Consider the following 23202-nt stretch of genomic DNA (forward strand, 5'->3'; position numbering starts at 1 on the left):
CTTGTATCAAAGAGTCACTGTAGAAATAAAACATTATCGAGGCCAACAACAGTTGCTCTCCTTGTTTACAAACATAAACACAAAATGCTGGAATACCTCAGTGGGTCAGGTAGCATTCCTGGAAAACATGAATTGGTGATGCTTCAGGTCGAGACCCTTCTTCAGACTGAAATATCACCTACCCAAGTCCTCCACAGATGCTGCCTGACCCGCTGAGTTACTCCGGCACTTTATGTCTTTAAAAAAACCCAAAAAACTGGCATCTGCTGTTCCTTGTTTTTGCTCTATTTGTTAATCTAGCTTGATAATTATTTATTCTTCCCCTCTGTTATCAGGTCCTTCCAGTCTTTCATAAGCTAGGGTACTGACCAATTCTCCTCTCCCCCATTGCAGACATTGAACGTTATCTAAGGAACTGTTACATTACCATGCTGAGAACTATAGTCTTCACTCGGTATCCTATCCTCGCTCTATCTACTGTGCTCGAGTGGTTTGATGGTATTTATGTATAATATTACCCGATTTAATTGGTTAGCATACAAAACAAAAGCTTGATATTGCACCTCAGTATATGTGGCAACAATGAACCTAAATCTTTACTCCGAAGCAATGTTAGCAAATTTTAGTTTAGTTTAGAAACACAGCACGGAAACAGGCTCTTCAACCCGCTGACTCTGCACTGACCAGCGATCCCCGCACTTACACTATCCTACCACCAAGCCAATCCGATCCAAGCAAGAATACGCCCCAATCTCCGTTTACGGGGAAAGTGTGGAGAGAGTGTCCAGCTTTATGTTTCTGGGCACTCGCATCTCAGAGGACCTCACATGGTCCACCAACACCTCTGCGTTGGTCAAGAAGGCACAGCAACGACTGTTCTGCCTGAGAACATTAAAAAAGACTTGTCTGCCGCAACAGCTGCTGACAACCTTCTACCGCTGCACCACAGAGAGCATACTAACGTATGGCTTCTCTGTGTGGTATCTCAGCTGCACGGAGGCGGAGAGGAGAGCTCTTCAGCGCATCGTCCACAGAGCGCAGAGGATTATTAGGACACCGCTACCATCCTTGGAGGGCATCTACCAAACACGGTGCCTCAGGAAGGCTGTCAGCATCCATAAAGACTCCTCACACCCTTGTAATGGACTGTTCGAACTACTTCCCTCCGGCAGACGTTACAAGGCCTTCTACGCCCGCACCTCCAGACTCAGGAACAGCTTCATTCCCAGAGCTATAGCGGCTCAGAACCGGCCCTGCTGAGAGTCCCCCACCCCCCTGGACTGTCTCCCTCGGATGGTCACGTCACGCAGACACATCTGCACTTTAGTCTGTTTTACTGTTTTCATGTTCTTTTTACAAACCATGTTCTCTGGGTATCTAAATCTAAATTTTATTAGTTATTTAAGTTATGACATCGGATGGAAGCTGCATACCAAATATCGTTGCACTTATGTGCAATGACAATAAAATATATTATTATTATTATCAACCTACAAACCTGTACGTGTGGGAGGAAACCGGAGATCCAGGAGATAAACCCACGTAGGTTATGGGGAGAAAGTACAAACTCTGTACAGTCAGGATCGAACCCGTATCTCTGGTACTGTAAAGAAGCAACTCCGCCACTGCGCCACCATGATGCCCAATTAACATTGACGGCAGTGGTTGCAAACCAAAGGCACACCTGTCAGCAGCAACCATTGTCCACATTGCGGTGGCAAAATGCTTGCAAAAACCCCAATATCCACTTCATAATGGGCTTGTGTGCTCGCATGCCTGCCTTCTTACCTCAAACCTCTCGTCTTCACACCTGTAGATGTGCTCTTCATATTGCGTTTTCTTCGAGCTGACGAAGGTGGAGTCTTCGGACCAGGAAGGGAAAGACACCCACGTATCATTTAGAACCTGAAATAAAAGCATCGATGATCAGCAACAATTAGATGAACGACACGTGACTGGCTGCAAGAATCAATGCTCCTAACTATGTTCAAGAAGGAACTGCAGATGCTGGAAAACCGAAGGTAGACAAAATTGCTGGAGAAACTCAGCGGGTGCAGCAGCATCTGTGGAGCGAAGGAAATAGGCAACGTTTCGGCCCGAAACGTTGCCTATTTCCTTCGCTCCACAGATGCTGCCGCACCCGCTGAGTTTCTCCAGCAATTTTGTCTACCTCCTACCTATGTTCATATATATCCTGGCAGTGCCACTTTATCTCTGAAAGAACTTACAAAACTTTACTTTGATAACCTGTTTGGAGAATGACATGTTAAAAAAAACACACACACATCATAGACTATTTCCCTTTTGTACTCTGTGACTAGATTTGTACAACTTTGTCATGTAGTGGCAAGTATTAAGAATTGGCTTGGCAACTAAACTACTTGTAAATGTTTATTAATACATTGCTCGAGCTATTTATGCTCGTTGATGAAAACATTTGTACTCAGTCGGTAATGCCCCTGTCCCACTTAGGAAACCTGAACGGAATCCTCTGGAGACTTTGCGCCCCACCCAAGGTTTCCATGCAGTTCCCGGAGGTTTTTGTCAGTCTCCCTAATGGTCGAAAGTGGTTTCCGCTTCTTTTATGCTCCGGCGATTATTTTAAAAAATTCAACACCGGCCGCGACTATAAATAGGTTGCCGTTTTAAAAATCGGTAATTTTTTAGTCGAAGCCGGTTGCGATGCTAGTTGAAGGTGGTTGCCGGATGTTGCAGGTAATGGAAGGTCTTACCTTCCACTACCTGCAACCTCCGGCAACCACCTGCAACCTCCGGCAACCACCTGCAACCTCCGGCAACCACCTTCAACTAGCATCGCAACCGGCTTCGACTATTTTTAGTCACGGCCGGTTTTGAATTTTTTGAAATAATCGCCGGAACATAGAAGATGCGGAAACCACTTTCGACCATTAGGGAGACTGACAAAAACCTCCGGGAACCACACGGAAACCTTTGGTGGGGCGCAAAGTCTCCAGAGGTTTCCGTTCAGGTTTCCTAAGTGGGACAGGGGCATAAGTCATCTGCACAAAAACCTGCAAACACAAGCAGTTCAGCCATTTAGAAACTTCATCATTATCTACCAGAGACTTCAGTGTGCAACAAAGTCATTCATAAAATGGCCCTTACCTCTTTGCAAAGAGGAGTTCTGCCAGTGCACTTGGGTTGTTGGAAGCTCTTGGGCAGGGCACGGTAACTTGAACCAAGTCGTTTACAAGAAGCATAATCAATCTCCATTGCAATACCCTCTGTAGCTCTCTCCTTTGGAAATGCCTCAATGTGAGAAGATTCCTTATAACCCAGGAAATTCTTAAACCAGACAAAGAGTTCAGGAAACTTTCTGCAAGGTAATAGGAATACAAATTGTAAAATCTGGCTCACAGAATCACACAGCAAGGAGACATGTCATTATGCAAACAGGGTCCACATCAAGTGCCCATCTATCAAGCACATATTTACACAAATTCTATATTTTATTCTCCACACCTCCCCACCCACCCACCGCCCCTATCCCTACCCCCCCCCCCCCCCCCCCTGCCCTCTGCTCCCCATCCCCATTCTACCACTCAACTACACACTTCCCATCTACGTGCCTTTGGGAAAATTTCAAGAAAATAGAGCAGCCAGGGAAACACACATGGTCAGAGGACGAATGTGCAAACTCCACGTAGACAGTACTGGTGGCCACAATAGAACTCACGTTGCTGGTGTAGTGCAATAGTTCTACGAGCCATTTCACGGTGCTGCCCTTCTCCTTTCTAGTTTGATAGAAGTTCATGAGTTGCGGTTAGGCCATTTGGCCCATCAAGTCTATTCAATCATAGAAACATAGAAATTAGGTGCAGGAGTAGGCCATTCGGCCCTTCGAGCCTGCACCGCCATTCAATATGATCATGGCTGATCATCCAACTCAGTATCCCGTACCTGTACCCTCTGAGTTGCCGGTTAGGGCCACATCTAACTCCCTCTTAAATATAGCCAATCAAGTCTACCCTTCAGATCAGAGATTCACCACTCTCTGTGTGAAGATGGCTGATCTATCTTTCCCTTTCAACCCCCGTTTCCCTGCCTTCTCTCCATAACCCCTGACATCATTGATGTGTATCTGCCCAATCTAACTTGGCCTTCAGTTTCTCCCTCTCTCTCAAGGTTTTCCAAACTAGGCTGACTACATCGATCGAAAAACAAGCTTTCTGCTTGTTAAAATAATGTTAATGAAAGATGTAAATTGGCACTTTGGTTTAATCTGGCGATCAAAGTGATCATGGCTTATCTGCAACACAGCTAAATTTGCTAGCCTTAGCTTCACGTCCCTTCACACACACTCGCACAATATTCCCAAGTGGCGAGGTTATATGAAAGTAATTGAGAAGTTTTACTATGCAGACTGTAGACAGGGAAAGTGGGAGACGTACAATATGTCTCTTATTTAGAAACAAGTGTAATGTTGATATGATGTTTCTTTCCTTTAACCCCGCTAATGCCTGAATGTGCCACCCACTGATTTCAGAGCAAAGCAAACTATTTTGTTTAATGAGGCCTAGAGAATAGTCACTGATCGTAACTGGTGCAACATTGTAATAACACGTAATGGAAATTAAACTATAGTCAATTAAAGAGCTGGCAGAGCAGTAATGTTAAATAGAGTTCACCATTATGAGCAGCTCATCCTCAGGAAATGTGCACTCATCTACATTCTGTCACGTTTTAGCATCTATCACATGATCTTCAACCCCAGTAATTTCAAGCACAATATAATCACTTGTTCCAGTGAACAGATTAACCTGGAAATACTCTTTCATGCTCAAGCCTTTAATGTAGGCCTCAACAAGGAACGTTGGGGCCCAAGTTGAACTGTCACCTGAAGCAGTTCTCTTGCATTTTTAGTGACCAGTTACCAGCAAAGTGCATTCTTAATTCCATATCCTGAAAACGTTTTTAACCGCTGATTAGCTTGTTCAAAGTGAAAATTATTTCCCCAATTTAATAATAATAATAATAATAAATTTTATTTGCGGGCGCCTTTCAAAGTCTCAAGGACACCTTACAGAAATTAACAAGAGAGAAAAAACATATAGTCGGAGTAAAATAAATAATAAGGACATCACCAATACACAAATTAAAGACAGAATTCGCTCCAAAGACAAAAAATCAAAAACACAATGTGAAGAGAGAGCAGCGGCAGCTAAACCGCGCCAGCGTACACTCTCCCTTCCAACAGCCATCTTGGACACAAACTAACATATTCACTTACACACAAAAAATCATCCCCCCACAATGGTTACCACTGTGGGGGAAGGCACAATGTCCAGTCCCCATCCCCAGTTCTCCCAAAGTCAGGCCTATTGAGGCCTCCGCTATTGCCTCTACGGAGGCCTGATGTTCCTGGCCGTTCTGGCCGTGTGCTGTTGCCCCAGCGTCGGGAGAGTCCTTTACATCCCAATACTCATTTTTTTTAAATTTTTTAGCTCTCATTCAAGATACCCAATTATATCTTATTGCCTAAAATGTGTCAAATGTCAAAGACTAGCTTTAAGATATCCGGAGCAAGGTTTTTACATGGAGAGTGTTGGGTGCCTGGATCGCATTGCCAGGGGTGGTGGTGGAGCAGATACGATAGTTGCGTTAAAGAGGCTTTTGCTTAGGCATATGGATGTGCAGTGAATGGAGGGACATGGATCATGGGCAGTAGACAAAATTGCTGGAGAAACTCAGCGGGTGCGGCAACATCTATGGAGCGAAGGAAATAGGCAACGTTTCGGGCCAAAACCCTTCTTCAGACTCCTTCTTGAACATGGATCATGGGCAGACAGAGATTAGTTTAACTTGGCATCATGTTCAGCACGGACATTGTGGGCCGAAGGACACGCCCCTTGCTATATTGTTCTGTGCAAGTTAATTCGCTGAATTGTTAAATGAAGAAATTGTAACCCACAAAAATCCTTTTATCTTCAAAACAAAACTTTGGCTAGATATTTGTTTTTTAAGAGAAAAATGTTGCTGCAGTCTTCACAGTTTAATAACGCTGATCAGAAACCTCTCCCAAACACCCCCATCCTCTCGGAGATTACTCACCCCAGGAACGGAAACACAAGGTGGACCAGTTCTGCACGAGAAATCACTTCTTGATTAAAAATCACAAGGCAGCGTAGGAAATTCTCATATGCCTCCGCACTCCGCAGTGCTTTTCGAACCTAAAATCAAAGTGATCATACTTTATTAGCATTTTCCTTCCTGCAATCGTTTGTGCTAAATGAGAAGTTGAATGAAAGTTCTTAAGAGCAAGGGCCTCATTAATGCAGCAGGCAGCCACGTCCTCTGTTTGTGTAGGAAGGAACTGCACATGCTGTTTTACACCGAAGATAGACACAAAATGCTGGAGTAACTCAGCAGGACAGGCAGCATTGCTGCAGAGAAGTTTCGGGTCGAGGCCCTTTTCTTCGATGAGAGTAAGGGGAGAGGGAGACAGAGAGATGAAATGAAATGATTCAATTTATTGTCATTGTCAGTGTACAGTACAGAGACAACAAAATGCATTTTTAGCATCTCCCTCGAAAGGGAGACACAGGGCGTCGCGGTGTGCCCGCGCCTGCCGCCGTAACATTCCATTACAGGCAAAGGTGGGTGAAGTGTCTTGCCCAAGGACACACCGACAGTATGCACTCCAAGCGGGATTTGAACCGGCTACCCTCCGGTCGCCAGCCGAACTCTTAGCCCATTGTGCTATCTGTCGCCCCTGGAAGGGTAGTGTGTGAAAACACAGATCAAAGAGCATGGTGATCAAGGAAATGTAGAATGGTACACGGTTAGCTTGAGGGGAAGGTGACAATGAAGCATACAATCAGTGATATTCAATCAGGAGGACAATAAAAACTAGGATGGGGGAGGGACGGAGAGAGGGGGAAAGCAAGGGCTACTTGAAATTGGAGAAATCAGTATTTGTACCGCTGGGGAGTCAGCTGCCCAAGCGAAATATGAGGTGTTGTTCTGTCCTCCATTTACTGGGCAGACCCCTACCTTCCCAAATCCCATTCAGGTGAAGTCTGTCGCTGTTTTTTTTCATAATCGGCTGTTTAATAAAACTAATATCCTTGGATAATTCCAAATTTGTGAAATGATTTATCACGAAATGTTGGAATATTACAACTAGGAGATGTGTATTGTTTCACTTTCAATTGAAGCACCCACAACACATTAAATCCAAGCAATTCCTACCAATCCAAAATTTAAAAAAAGTTATTCCATAGGAAAACTTTGACAGAGAATCATGAAAACACACAGTACACCACAGAAAATATGCCCTTATGGTCCACTTTGCCTATGCCAACCATGCTGCCTATCCATGCTGATCCCATTTGCCTGCATTGGAAGTAGCTCTACTCTGTTCCTATCCAAGTACCTGTCAAAATATCTTTTACAATTTGTAACAGAATATAAATATGCCTCCACTACCTCCTCTGGCTACCCGAACCAAATATTTACCATCCTCCGTGTAAAAAAAATTACCCCTCAGATTCAGTTTATACCACCCCTCACATCTTAAACCCGTGCCCTCTCATTCTATTGCGTAAGAAAGAACTGCAGATGCTGGTTTTAATCGAAGGTAGACACAAACTGCAGGAGTAACTCAGCGGGTGAGGCAGCATCTCTGGAGAGAAGGAATGGGTGACGTTTCGGGTCGAGACCCTCAGCCCATTGTCTACTCCGCCATTCAATCAGGGCTGATCTCTCTCTCCCTTCTAACCCCATTCTCCTGGCTTTTTCCCATAACCTCTGACACCTGTACTAATCGAATCTATCTATCTCTGCCTTAAAAGTATCCACTAATTTGGCCTCCACAGCCTCCCGCAGCAAAGAATTCCACAGATTCACCACCCCCTGACCAAATAAATTTCTCCTCATCTTCCTAAAAGAAGGTCCTTTAAATCTGAGGCTATGATCTCTAGTCCTAAACTCTCCCAATGTTCAGACAGATGAGATCAGTTTAACTTGGCGTCATGTTTGGCACAAACATTGTGGGTTGAAGAGCCCGTTCCTGTGCTGTACTGTTATGCTTTACATTTTTAAGGTAGTTCCATGCCCACAGCTTCTTTCGAGAATATAGCTTTGTTTTAATGCCCTTGAGGCATGGACATTTTATATTAATAGCAGTGGTGAACGGTTTAGCAAATCATCTTCCTTTAATTCACTGATTTGAGTCACCTTTTCAAAGAATAACGTTTCTGTTCCAGCTCCATGCTTATTGACCTCAGCCAGGGACTGGTCTTTCAATCCCAACATCTTTGGTTTCTTCTACAAAAAGAAAGAAGAAAACTTAATCACGACTAACATTTGTTTAATGCAGGTTATCTTGATGAATTGCAAACTAGTCTTCCACCTGAGAGTGACTGGACTGCACTTACATTACTGGGATAATTAAAAAAGGTCACTTCAACAACTTAATGTTAGCATTGTATTCGCTTCCATTCCCACAACAGCCTTGACCAACAGAGGAAGCAGACAGCATGGGTAGGGAGGAACTGCAGATGCTGGTTTACACCGAAGATAGACACAAAATGCTGGAGTAACTCAGTGGGTCAGTCAGCATTTCTGGAGAGAAGGAACGGGTGATGTTTCGGGTCGAGACCCTTCTTCAGACTGAGAGTCAGGGGGAGACACAGAGATAAGGAAGTGCAAGGTATGAGAATGAGACATCAAAGGGAATGTGGCTAAAGGAATATGTAGAATAGATCATTGTTCGCTATGGGGAAGGTGACAGCGGAGCAAACAGAGCTAAGATTTAATCAAGGGGGTAGTCAGACTGGTCGGAGAACTAGGAAGGGGAGGGGGTGGGGGATGGAGAGAGAGGGAAAACAAGGATTGCCTGAAGTTAGAGAAGTCAATATTCATACCGCTGGGGTGCAAGCTGCCCAAGCGAAGTATGAGGTGCCGTTCCTCAAATTTGCACTGGGCCTCACTTTCTGACCTGGCCTCAGCCCAGGTCAGAAAGGTCAGCATGGTAGTGGGAAGGGGTGTTTGGCAACTGGGACATCATGTAGGCCAATCCATGATGAAAGAATAGGTCGACTGAGCTTGTATTCACTGCAATTTAGAAGGATGAGATGGGATCTTACAGAAACATATAACATTCTTAAAGGGTTGGGCAGGCTAGATGCAGGAAAAATGTTCCCGATGTTGGGAGAGTCACGTTTAAGAATAAGGGAAGGGCCATTTAAGACTGAGAGGAGGAAAAGCTTTTTCACCCTGAGAGTTGTGAATCTGTGGATTTCTCTGCCACAGAAGGCAGTGGAGGCAAATTCACTGGATGTTTTCAAGAGAGAGTTAGATATAGCTGTTACGGCTAACAGAATCAAGAGATGTGGGGAATAAGCAGGAACGGGTTCCTGATTTTTGGATGATCGAAGGGCTGAAGGGCCTACTCCTGCACCCCTATTTTCTATGTTTCTTAGCAGGGACCAAGAATTTGCAACACCTGCCAATCTACAAATTATTCTTCCTGAAAATGACCCTTAGTTGATCTGACAGTGGACTTGTTGACAGGAAAGAAATTCTGTGGTTCCAAACTATTCCAGACAATATCTGACCCGCTTGAAACTGAAATCCAGGAGGTGAAGTGAAGATAACTCGGTTCTGTGTGTGGTTTTATTTCTTACTTACTGGTTTTGCTTTTCTATGTTTCGTAGAACAGGTACTTTTGAAAAAATATGTTTAATGCTATTATCTTATTAGCAGATAGATCTCAAACCAAAGCATCAAACTTATTAGTTTTGAGAGGGTGAGGGGTGCAAATTTAAAAGAACATTTCATCGAGAGTGTGTGTGTGAATAGCAAAATTCACACACCAAGTTTACCACAAAAGTAAAAATAAGTTTTGAAAGTAATTTCTTTAATACGACAGGGAAAGTTAAACAAAGTCAGCAAAAAGAATAAACTATGTATGATAAAGAATAACAAGCCTAATGTTAAAATATGGAACTAAATGTGTATTATGAGAGGTTACTATCTACTACAAGGAACCTCAAGCACACTTTGCAAACTTGGACATAATGGTTTTGAGAAATCCTCCAAAAGCATCTTGGGGCAATTCATCATGTGTATCACACTCTCACTGAACTCTCAATCCAATGTGTTCGGGTTACACATCTGAAGATGGTCTTCTTTGACAGATTATACAACTGCATATTGTTGTTATCAAGTCTTGATAATTCTCCATTCATAGAGATAGAGACATACAGCATGGAAACAGGCCCCCTGGCCCAGTGAGTCTACACTGACTATCAACCAGCCAGTCACACTAATCCCACACTAATCTAATCCAATTTTATTATCTCTATATTGTTATTAATTCCCCCCCAGGTTCTACCACTGATGTGCACACAATGGGGCAATTTACAGTGGTCAGTTAACCCAGCGGTTCCCAACCTTTTTTAGCTCATGGCCCCCTTGGGCGCTTTAATTTTTCTGTGCCCCCCCCCCTGACATTATTAGCGGAAAAAAGGTGGCCCCCTTCATTGAACCTGTGGCCCCCTAAATCCCCAAATTTTTCTGTGGCCCCCCTGAAATTTGCCATGGCGCCATATGGCCCCAGGTTTGGATTCACTGAGTTAACCTATAAACCTGCGCATCTTTGGGATGTGTGATAAAACTATAGAACCCGGAGGACTAACCCCATGACCCACACAGGGAGGCCACAGTGAGAACGTTCAAACGCCATACAGGCAGCACCCGAGGTCAGGATTGAACCAGAGTCTCTGGCGCTTTGAGGCTGCACCACTGAACGGAAAGAAGCATCAGCAAGGAGCCAGTCCATGAAACAGTGAACCATTACTTACTTTCACGGGTGGAGTAGCTCCGGTGCCTGAGTGGCGACGGATCTGGCAGCCATTCTGATTGCTTCTTTGCTTATTATTGTTCAGCTGAGGCTTCTTCACTGTGCTGCCATGGTCATTCCTGACCGAGTCAGCTTTCTCTGCCGTTGTTTTACTCAGCAGCTGCGGAACAAAAATAACTTTCAGTCAGCTGGGCTATAAGCTCAAAGTACCGCACTTTAGGAAGAAAAGGACAAATCAAACAATGCACATACTTATCCATATCATCCTAATAGGGAAACACCACTCAGCAGTTGGTCATGTACTTCAGATCAGATCCTAGCAGCAGCTACCTGTACTTTCCATTTCCACAACTCCAGAAGGAACCATCAACTTTAGTTGCAGTGTAGTTTAGAGATGCAGCATAGAAACAGGCCCTTCGGCCCACGGAGGCCACACCGACCACAGATCACCCGTTCATACTAGTTCTGTTATCCCACTTTCTCATCCACTCCCTGCACACTAGGGACACTTTACAGAGGACAATGAACATAAACCCAAACGTCTTTGGGATGTGGGAGGAAACCGGAGCACCTGGAGGAAACCCATGCAGTCACAAGGAGAACGTGCAAACTCCACCCAGACAGCACCCGAGGTCAGTATTGAACCAGGGTCCATGGCCCTGTGAGGTAGCAGCTCTACCCGCTGCAGCACTGTACTGCCTGTCAGGGTCGGCTGAAGATGCAACTGTATGTTGAAGAGAGAGCTCAGAAAATCTCATCTCCATGGATATAAAACCAAGTGGAACAGCGATCCCAAGGCACGGGGTTTGCTTTGTTTCCAAACTGCTTTGTGGTACAGGAGAGAACTTTGCAAATGTGTGAAATGTGAAGCCTTATGTGGAATCAAGCCATGAAACGGAATCTGTGGGTGTGTTTTAATGTTCTGTTGTTGCAACGATAGCTTGTGGTTTGACCATGTACATATGTCGTGCTGTCTACATTAAGGATGAGGAGAAATTGTTATAAATTGATGGTTGAGCCGTGGTTGCAAAGTGGTTATCTTTTTATACTTGGATATTACCGCTAAAGATCAACTCGCACTACAATACATTCGGCGACATTTTAATGGGTTACTCGGGAGGTGAGGAGTGGGATTGAGTGTGTGAAGGGGGAACAGATGAAGGCCAAAGTAAGGTTTTGTTTCCTCCAAAGACTTGACAGAGTAGTTTAACTCAGACACCTGTGGTTTTCAGCTGCTTCAATCTCTCCTATAAAACGTCACAAATATTTATTGTTACTTACTCTAATTATTAATACTTGTCATTGTAGACGTATTATGGTAGAATAAAAGGATTTGTACTTTCTAGTCTAACCATTGTAGCTATTGACACATCAGTACAACTCGATGACAAAACGGAAATAATGCACAGAGCGAAGTATACCAGGGTGGACAGTTTCCAATACTTACAACAGAGCTGTTTGCATCAGGCAGGAACTGCCCAAACTCTGACAGAAGGTCCTCCTGGTTTTTAAACAGCCTTGCTACTTGGGCATATACCTCCTGCTCAGTCAATGCTGGCGTGTAGTTTCCACCGGCCTCTTTTGCATTCCGTTGCTCCTTCTGTTATAGCAAAAATATTTAAAGCATCTTAGAAAAGAGACAGCCGCTCGTTAAAGGACACAAAGTGCTGGATGTCAGCAGGTCAGGCAGCATCTCTGGAAACATGGATAGGTGACGTTTTGGTTCAGGACCCATCTTCAGACCCTCTCATCAATACAGGGCAATGTAGAGTGGGGGTTCTGCGTATCTATATACCCTCTTTTTTATTTATTTTTTGCTTTTATCCAGTTGCCCACATCAAAATATACCTTGCATCTCTCTCCCTCCATCTTTCCTGATGTTATTGATTTTAGCATCACATTGGAAAATATGTAAATGTACGGCTGAGAAATTGTATTAATGAAGGGCTGTGTGAGAGAGGCTGCCCTCTAGGATTCACGGTGACACAATAAATAACTATCCCAGCCACCAAAAGAGATACTGAGCACACGTATGTGCTCAGCTTGCCACTCGTAACATGGGATGGGGTATTCTTTTCTCCATTCATCTAAAGAACGTGGTGAAAGAGTACAACCTTCACGTGGTCCGCCCTGTTTCGACTAACGCAATCAACTCGACGTGCACAAACGGAAGATCAAATAGAACAAGTTGTCCAACAACTTTAGGCTGTGCACGCCACACGAAAGAAGAATCGAAAGAACATAAAAATAAAATCGCCAGACACCGAGCTGCAAAATACAAATTAAATTGAAAAGAGAGAAAATAAAACAGGACAAGATGGAAAGAAGTATAAATAGATGTTTACACCAAAGACACAAAATGCTGGAGTAACTCAGTGGGACCGGCAGCATCATGGGAGAGCAGCAACGGGCGATCTTTCATGTCAAGACCTTTCTTCAGAAGAAGGATCTCAACCCAAAATGTCACCCATTCCTTCTCTCTGGAGATGCTGCATGTCCCGCTGAGTTACTCCAGCATTTTGTGTCCAAATAGATAAGGAGTTACAAAGTGAAAGGGACGAACAAAAAGGAAGACAACAAAATATTTTCCTGCGGCTGTTAACACTAGGGTGAGGGAAAGGCTTGAAATGCTGTGAGTTTTCTTACCTGGTACGTATGTAGGATCTCCAGAAAGGCCTTATAGATGTCGGGCTGTCCCTGGAAGCGGTTTTTGATCTTGTTGACATAGTTAATGGCATGATTGAACTCCACGGGCTGATTGTTCTGCATGGGTGGCGTGGCGGCGTGAGCGCTCGTGACTGGAGTGTGAGGCTGCACCGGAGGTGACCGGGGAGAGGCGTATGGAGCCATTGATGCGTTTGGTTGGCTGGTTGGCGTGTGTGTTTGTGACTGCAGTGGCTGCAAGAATGTAAAAGCAAAATGAACTACGTTTTGCTAAAATCCCAAAAACAATGCTGCAAAATGTATCAATCAACTTGTTATCCCAACTCTGGGAGGGGCACAAACTCAATTGACGTTCTCGCCTACTTGCTAAACTGTAGGCCGGTATCTGTGTTTCTAATAATTAGTCAATTGGTGCTTTGCCTTTGATGTGGCTGTTTTTTTCTTTCGTTTAGAGAAATATCACACAGAACCTATAAATGGTATTTATTCAGGAATGCGCCCCACTAACACAAAAGTAGTGATGGTTTGCCCACAACTTTATGCAAATCCTTAGAAATGAGAGCCCAGATCCTAATAATAATGTGCAGGAAGGTGCTGCAGATGCTGGTTTACACCAAAGATAAACACAAAATGCTGGAGTAACTCAGCGGATCAGGCAGTTTCTCCAGAGAAATTGAAAAGGTGACGTTCCGGGTCAAGATCCTTCTTCCTAATAATAATGGTAGGTGGACGAAAATGCTGGAGAAACTCAGCGGGTGAGGCAGCATCTATGGAGTGAAGGAATAGGTGATGTTCCGGGTCGAGACCCTTCTTCCTAATAATAAAGGTAGGTAGACAAAAATACTGGAGAAACTCAGCGGGTGAGGCAGCATCTATGGAGCGAAGGAATAGGTGACGATTTGGGTCGAGACCCTTCTTCCTAATAATAATGATTAATCATGGAAATATGGCAACGTTCTATTTCCGTGACATCAGAAGCGCATCCATAAAGTGACCTCGCTTATAATCAATCACTACAGGCGGATTTTGTAAATACTCAAATATAAAACCAAATCACAAATCCCAACACTCATCATCATGTATTCGGTGCCAATCTCCCAGTTAGAAAGGCTTCTGCTAACTTTACCACTTTAATTACATGTATCTTGTGTTTTATGACTTTCGGCAGATCAATTTCCCTCCTGGGATAAATAATGTTCTATTGTATTGTATCTTCATTCAATAGCAAACTAGTCAGAATAGTGAACAATATTTAAAAATACAGTTTCCAGTGTTATATGCACTACTCCCAAAAAGCAATAAGTGGAGTATATTTTTTCAGAATAAAAAAGGGAGAGAGATGATTTATGACTGAGTTTGGGATGAATTTCTTTACTCAGACAGTTGAGGATGCACAATCACTGAGTATATTCAGGAGTAGGATTGACAGATACCAGGGGAATCGATGGGCATGGGTTCAAGCAAGAAGGTTCTGAGATAGGAAATCAACTGTGGGTTTTATCAAATGTGTAGCATTTTTACTGCACATGTAACAGGAAAAGAAATGAAGTGTTGCCAAGTTTGTTTCAATGAAACAAAATTCTTTGATTGCTTATTAATTAAAGGTTATTGTGCTACACATCCAACTATACACAGGAACTCCAAAGTTATTAACAGCTATTTTTCACAAAACAAAATGCATGCAATGGATAAAAGCACTCAAAGATGAATCACCACAGTACTCAGCACACAATATACCAAAAGATCGGTGATCTTAAACAAAAAGTGTTCACCAAGACTAGATATTTATCATAAGAATATGTTTGATGTAGAGTTTACTTTAGTTTAGTTACTTTGCACTTTACTTTGGAGACACAGCGCAGAATCAGGCCCTTTGGCCCACCGAGTCCGTGCTGACCATCAATCACCCCGTAGACTAACACTGTCCTACACACTCGGGACAATTTACAATATTACTGAAGCCAATTAACTTACAAACCTGCACATCTTTGGAGTGTGGGAGGATACGGAGAACCTGGAGAAAACCCATGCAGTCACACCTAGGTCTCATTGCACTTCCACTTTTCCTAATCTGACACCATTCAGATAATAATTTGTCTTTTTATTCTTGCCACCAAAGTGGATAACCTCACATTTATCCACATTGTACTGCATCTGTCATGCACCTGGCCACTCACCCAACCTATCCAAGTCACCCTGCAGCCTCATAGCATCCTCCTCGCAGTTCACACTGCCACCCAGCTTTGTGTCATCCGCAAAATTTGACCCATGGTCAGGACTAAACATGGGTCTCTGGCACTGTAAGGCAGCAACTCTACCACTGCGCCACTGTGCTGCCCAAGGAGTTGTTCACCTTATGAATGGGTTACTTCACTGTTACTGTTTTTGCTAATAGGTATCTCTAGTTTGACACACGACCTAAAACCAAACTACCCTGCTTTAAAAAAAAAAAAAAATCACTTTGCAGCAATTGAATTCCTTGACTTCAAGTCCATAGTAGTTATCGCAATCTACTTTTAAAATCAACATTGATGTTGGTCGGTCACAGTTTTCCTTACAAATCTAGCGCCACTTTATTTAACATGCAGAAGCCCAGATATAGTCAGATTGAGAACAGGAATGAAAATTCCTCATAACCCTTCCATACCTTTGGCTATCTGAATAGAAAGGGAAGTACCGCAACTCTACCGGGCTGCACGGTGGCGCAGCGATAGAGCTGCTGCTTTACAGCGCTTGCAGCGCTGGAGACCCGGGTTCGATCCTGAGTGCGGGTGCTGTCTGTACGGAGTTTGTACATTCTCCCCGTGACCTGCGTGGGTTTTTTACTGAGATCTTCGGTTTCCTCCCACACTCCAAAGACGAAGAGGTTTGCAGGTTAATTGGCTTGTTATAAATGCAAATTGTCCCTAGTGTGTGTGTAGGATAGTGTTAATGTGCGGGAATCGTTGGTCGGCGTGGACTCAGTGGGCCACAGGGCCTGTTTCCGCGCTGCATCTCTAGAATAAACTAAAACTAATATATGCCCCTTGAAGTTAGGTTTACAACTGGCACAGTTTTGAAGGATTTACCTACAATTGACTGGATTTGCCCACAGGTGACACCTCGAATGTTCACTTTAGAGAGTATGGAAACAGGCCCATCAGCCCAACAAGTAAGTCCACGCAGGCTATCGATCACTTGTTCGCACCAATTCCATGTTACCCCACTTTTGCATCCACTCCCTACACATATGGGGAAATGTATGGAGGCCAATTAACCTCTTCGTCTTTGGGATGGATAGCCTGGAGGAAACCCACGCAGGCACAGGGTAAACATGGAAACTCCACAAAGACAGCACCCAGGGTCAGGATCAAACACGGGTCTCTCAAGCTGTGAGACAGCAGCTCTACCAGAGAGCCACGTTCATATTATGAAATTGAAATCAAAATATTAAAATGATATCAAAATGAAATCAAAATATTAAAAGGCAACAATTTTTTTTAAAATGATTTACAGGAAAAAAGTTTTTCTGAAGCTGGTTAGCTGCAGCAATTTGTAGATAACCCAATCTCAAAGATTAGTGAGCATTCTCATTAATAACTAAGATGAGAACGTCATTATGGGTCCTATGAACAAGGTTCGCTTTCCCAGCTCACAAGGTACAATTTTAGATGTTACAATTTTTAAATTATTCCATTAATAAATAATGTTCACTAAAAAAACCGATAGTATCAAATAAATCCAACCAACAATAGCACAATATTGTATGAGCAGTGTTTGCAAGCTGAGTCTTGAGTACACTAATAAGATGTCACTGGTAAAGAATAAGTCATGAATTAACCATTGTATGCTTTCTTTGAGTTGAGCAATGAGATGGAGATCTTGGCACAGTGCAAGGCTTTAAATAAAACCTGACAATTACTAATACCAGTGTTTAAGAAGGAACTTCAGATGCTGGAAAATCGAAGGTAGACTAAAGTGCTGGAGAAACTCAGTTGGTGCAGCAGCATCTATGGAGCGAAGGAAATAGGCAACGTTGTCGATTTCCTTCGCTCCATAGATGCTGCTGCACCCGCTGAGTTTCTCCAGCACTTTTGTCTAATTACTAATACCAAACAGGCATATCTGTTCTAAAACATATTTTTCCAAAACATTGTTAGCGTCAAGGCTAAGCTCAGCTATGGAGCACCACGGACTATTTTCTTGGGCCATTGTGGACACGGAGTATAACGGACTAGTTCTCGCATTACTCTGGACACAGATGACTATGGACCGCCTCTTGCACTACTGTGGACTTCTTTTCTAATTATGTTTTGAACTAATGATTTGTTTTATATATTTTTTTTTTACTGTATTGTGGAATGTATGTGTCACTTATGTCTGGGTGTTGTCCAAGTCTATGCACCTATTATGCGTCTGCAACAAAAATATTAATTACACCTGTACCTCAGCGTACCTGTACACATGACAATTCATTCAACTCAACGTGACATTCTCTAATCTAAAATTTATCCTTCCAGTAAATGGATGTCAATCGAGGTTAAAAATAAGAAAATACAAATATTCAGAGAACTGCAATAACAATGCAGGAGTGAGCTATGCGAGTGTATTTCAGTTTACATCAGGGGAACAGAGATGCCTGCACCAAAGGTCAGGTAAATCCAATGGTAAGTGGCACGGAGGCGCAGCTGGTAGAGCCGCTGTCTCACAGCTCCAGAGACCTGGGTTTGATCCTGATCAAGGGTGCTGTTCGTGTGGAGTTTGCACGTTCTCCTTGTTCTGGTATCCTCCCACATCCTAAAGACGTGCGGGTTTGTAAGTTATTCAGCCTCTCTAAATTGACCCGGGCGTGTAGGGTGTGGGACGACACAGAACTAGTGCGGATGGGTGATCGACGGCTGGCGTGGACTCAGTGGGCAGAAGGAGTTGTTTCCATGCTGCACCTGTAAACTAAACACAACTGAACTAAGTAGAAATGCACCAGTGAAGCTGCTGTCCCCGGGCTTACCTTGGCGATTTTGGCAGGTGGTGGTTGTGGTGCTGGTTGTGCCGGTGCAGGCGCAGCGTGTTGCTGCGGTTGCTGCTGGTGTTGCTGCTGACTCTGGGGCTGGGCCGCGTGCTGGGGGGTGATCTGATGGACTTGGCCAGGCGTCGTCACATTTACCATGTCATTGGTCTGCACCTCAATCTTGTAGCCCGGAGGCAGGAAGGTGTTGAAGCCCATGATGAGGTCGGGGTGCCCCTTGAAGAGCTGAGAAACACGGCTAATCACGCCGGGGGTGTCGATGCTGCAACGTTTTTTAAAAGAGAGAAGCAATTGAAATTCTCAAGTAGACGATGACAGTGCAACTTCAACTTATAAAAACGAAGGGCACGGTGGCCTAACTGAAGCATTGAGAAAGACGACAGGGGTATTGGTTTAGATAAAAATGCTGGAGAAACTCAGTGGGTGAGGCAGCAGCTATGGAGCGAAGGAAATAGGCAACGTTTCGGGTCACCCAAAACGTTGCCTGTTTCCTTCGCTCCATAGCTGCTGCCTCACCCGCTGAGTTTCTCCAGCATTTTTGTCTACCTCCGATTTTCCAGCAACTGCAGTTCCTTCTTAAACAGGGGTATTATAAACATAGAAATTAGGTGCAGGGGTAGGCCATCCGGCCCTTCGAGCCTGCACCGCCATTCAATATGATCATGGCTGATCATCCAACTCAGTATTGGTTTATTGTTGTCATGTGTAGAGAGATAATGATGAAAATATGTGCTTTGCGCGCTATCCAGTCAAATCATACCCTACACGAGGACACCAGGCAGTGCAAAAGTGAAAATAAATAATTTGCTTGATGAACTCGGCTGCATGCACAACCCTTCGGGACAGCGCGGGGTGGCGCAGCGGTAGAGCTAATGCCTTACGGCACCAGAGACTCGAGTTCGATCCTGAGACTGTACAGAGTTTGTAATTTCTCCCCATGACCTGCGTGGGTTTTCGCCGGGATCTCCAGTTCCCTCCCACACTCCAAAGATGTACGGGTTCATAGGATAATTTGCTTGGTATAAATGTAAAATTGTCCCTAGTGTGTGTAGGACTAGTGTTAGTGTGCAGGGATCGCTGGTGTGCACGGACTCGGTGGGCCTGTTTTCACGCAGTATCTCTAAATTAAATTAAGCAAATAATTTACCGACCACTAACCTTCATCGAAGCTGGATATTTTAACTGATGTAAATCATTAATGCGATCCCCACACATCTTTAGTTTAGATTAGTTTAGAGAAAAAGCGTAGAGACAGGCCCTTCGGCCCACCAAGTCTGTGCCAACCAACGAAGACTGGTACACTAGTTCTATCCTACACACGAGGGACAATTTACATCAGCCAATTAACCTACAAACCTGCACGTTTTAGAATGTGGGCGCAAACTGATCACTCACGAGGTCACAGGGAGAACGTACAGACTCCGTATGGGTTGCACCTGTAGTCAGGATCGTACCCGGGTCTCTGGCTCTGTGAGGCAGCAACTCTCCCTCTCAGCCACTGTGCCTGCCAATTCTAGGCACATGCCCTTCCAACTAACAATACACTTGCTATCAGTTTTACATTGTGTAAGAAGGAACTGTGATGCTGGTTTAAACCGTAGACACAAAAAGCTGGAGTAACTCAGCGGGACCGCTTGTGTTGAGTTTTACATTGTTCTTATCCAGACAAACAGTTATTAAGCGTTCAGAAAATAAAAACAGAAATATTTGTTAAGATAACCAGTACACCCACGAATATGACAAAGGCTGCTTACCCAACACATCCCTTCACACTTACCTCTGAGACTTGAACTCCTTCATGATATCTAGAAAGTCATTGTAAACCTGAGGCTGATTTCCAAATTGTAATTTCACCTGGTCCAGATATGACAAAGCATCTTCCACCTGGCCAAAGACAAACCAAAAAGTTACATCAGTTTGATAGCACGCAAAAACATGTCAGTTTAAGATTTGACCTTCAGTTTAAAACTGAAAAAACATTAATTAATTGTAGGTGAGAATATCCCATACAAAACCCATTGTTAAATGAGAATGTAGACAAAAATACTGGAGAAACTCAGCGGGTGAGGTGGCATCTATGGAGCGAAGGAATAGGTGACGTTTCGGGTCGAAACTCTTCTTCATTTAGTTTGTTACTATAAGACGCATAGCATTCTGCATTATTTCTAAAATTAAAAATGTCCCCTTCATTACACTGGTTTGATATACAGAATTGTTTTAAATGTGTGAAAAATATAAGACAAGGACCCCTAATGGTTCCTATTTCATCATCTATAATCAACCTTTTTTAAATGTCGGAGTTCCCCAGGACTATCTTTGATCGGACTTTACCTTGAATTAAACATCATTCTGTATCTTTATGTATCTGTACTGTGCGAATGGCTCGATTGTAATCATGTCCTGTCTTTCTGCCGGCTGGTCAGCACACAACACAAGCTTTTCACTGAACCTCGGTACACACGACAATAAACTAAACTGATCTCAACATCTTTAAAAACAGTAAATACCACATCTTTACTTGATACGTGAGACAGCAAGAGCCACAAAAGACTCAAGACATGCTGGAACAGACAGAATAATTCAATTCCAGTACAAGATCCAATCAAGAGAACATGCATCATGCAATAATTTTAAGTACATTTTAAAACCATGGCCGTCAGCCAACCATCAAGGCAGTAACTAGTGGTGAGACAAACATTTGTCAAAAGTAGAATAAATCTACATCTCTAAACGTTTATCAACATATCATTATGCACTTTGTAGTTTTAGTTGCTATTATTAAACCAGTTTCTCTTCAAACCTATGGTTAAATGCATCATCAGAACCCTTTCATAAAATCTTGAACCACAGCCCGTTCAACCTCCGATGCCGTCTCTGAAAAGGCTGCTCTTTCACAAATTGTTTTCACTTTCACCATATTGTCAACTGCTATTATTTACTGATAGCGAATTCCCTGCGTTAGCTCTTACAGAAAAAAATCCTAACCTTTGTTCTTTTAATGAGCTGAAATGTATGCCGTCTAATTATCAGCTCATTACAATACTCGTGTGTCACTTTCTTGTCGTATATGTTAATTTCAAGTATAATAACCTTGTTATGAAGGCTGCGTATATCTACTAGTTAAAACACCATCAGTATTCATGAATAGTCTAAAATTTGTTTCTGACATTTAGCCCGTAACAAACAGATCACAAATAATTTCCTTTGCTTCAATTAAGTGAATGCATTTAAATCAGGCAGGGGATGATGTGTGCTATAAAAAAGGACACAAAGTGCTGGAGTAACTCAGCGGGTCAGACAGCATTACTGGGCAAAATGGATAGGTGATGTTTCAAGTCTGGACCCTTCTTCAGATCCAAAACATCACCTATCCATGTTCTCCAGAGATGCTGCCTGATCCTCCGAGTTACTCCGGCACTTGGTGTCTTTTCTCCACAGTCACCCTGCTCCTTTCCCTTCTTTCGTACACTCATCTCACATCAGCGAGTCCCCCCCGTTTTCCTTTAACCTCCCCTCTTTCCCCCCCCCCCGGCTTTACGTTTCACTCCTCTCTTTATATGACAACCATTTGTCTCCTTTGTCACTAATTCCTTTTGTGTAAACTAACATCTGCCGTTCCATTTTCCTACATTTGTGGGATCCAACTATAGCCGAGGAAAATTACTTTAAATGGTATATGTTTAGCAAATTCAGATCTTCTAAGCATTTGCCTATGAAAGTGTTTTGAGCTGTACTGTGGAAACCACAGCTGACCTTGAGCCTTTGGAACTGCTGCTGCCCTTGGACTGGTGTGGCTGGTGCTCCTGGCGGGTGAGCATGGCTCTGGGACACCACCTGCTGTCCATGAGGTTGAACTGACGCAGTGTGATGGTGGCCACTGTGCACAGCCGGAGTATGGCTGTGACTACCAGAGCTCTGAGGCATAGCCGAAACCTGCAGCAAAAACAAAGATGCAACTTACAGCCCTTCACACTTACTGACCCATCATATGCATTGCTCAAAAATCTCAAGTCTGAAGGATAGCCCCATTGGGTCCAGTTTCGCCACAGGTGGCCATTATAACCGACAAGCAATCCAGTATAAGTATTGACATTTGTGCAATCATACTCTATTGAACAATGCAACATTTTCAGCTTGCAATAACAAGAAGAGACAAAGTTTATTAAAAAAATCTTTACTTTTGAAAATTCTGCTGGGGAGAAGTCTTTGTTACTGTAAGCCTGAAATTCTCTTGCCCCTAACCCCCTTTACCCCCACTGACAATTGATTTTGAACATAAACTTCGATAGCACAAAGTTTCTCAGGAACATAACTAAAGTGTTATAGCTGAAGCTAATGAAATTAAAGTAGCAAAGAGGACAGCACAGTGGCACAACCATACTCTGGCACAGCGGTGGAGATGCTGCCCTGCAGCTCCAGAGACCCAGGTTCGATTACACGGTGAATAAAGTCTAGCCATCCAGTGTGAACTTCTTTGGCGAATGACTGGCCCTCTGACTTAGGACCATTACTTTGACAAGGCAAGATGTGCTGGATGCAGGGAGGATGTTTCTTTAGCTGAGCGTCACAGTCTCAGGATAGGAGGGTAAGAAATTTAGGGCTGAGACGAGAAGAAATTTCTTTACTCACAGCATGGTGAACCTTTGCAACTCACCATCACAAAAGGTTTTGGACGAGTCACTGAATACATTCAATTGGATTGATA

At 43.5% G+C, this 23202-nt stretch overlaps 1 protein-coding gene across 1 annotated transcript in view; it reads right to left on the reverse strand.

Moving 5' to 3' along the window:
* The window catches only part of sin3aa (SIN3 transcription regulator family member Aa), a 74910-nt gene that overhangs the window by 25732 nt on the left and 25976 nt on the right, over positions 1-23202 (reverse strand). The window contains exons 3-12 of the mRNA XM_055662649.1: positions 22251-22430; positions 20275-20381; positions 18480-18759; positions 13475-13726; positions 12276-12428; positions 10830-10988; positions 8200-8289; positions 6073-6191; positions 3127-3337; positions 1789-1905 (exon numbers count right to left, since the gene is read on the reverse strand). Of these exons, the coding sequence (XP_055518624.1) occupies positions 1789-1905; positions 3127-3337; positions 6073-6191; positions 8200-8289; positions 10830-10988; positions 12276-12428; positions 13475-13726; positions 18480-18759; positions 20275-20381; positions 22251-22430 (1668 nt within the window). The remainder of the gene's footprint in view (positions 1-1788; positions 1906-3126; positions 3338-6072; positions 6192-8199; positions 8290-10829; positions 10989-12275; positions 12429-13474; positions 13727-18479; positions 18760-20274; positions 20382-22250; positions 22431-23202) is intronic.

This window comes from Leucoraja erinacea, chromosome 36, assembly GCF_028641065.1.
Source record: "Leucoraja erinacea ecotype New England chromosome 36, Leri_hhj_1, whole genome shotgun sequence".
In the NCBI taxonomy this organism is placed as follows: domain Eukaryota; kingdom Metazoa; phylum Chordata; class Chondrichthyes; order Rajiformes; family Rajidae; genus Leucoraja; species Leucoraja erinaceus.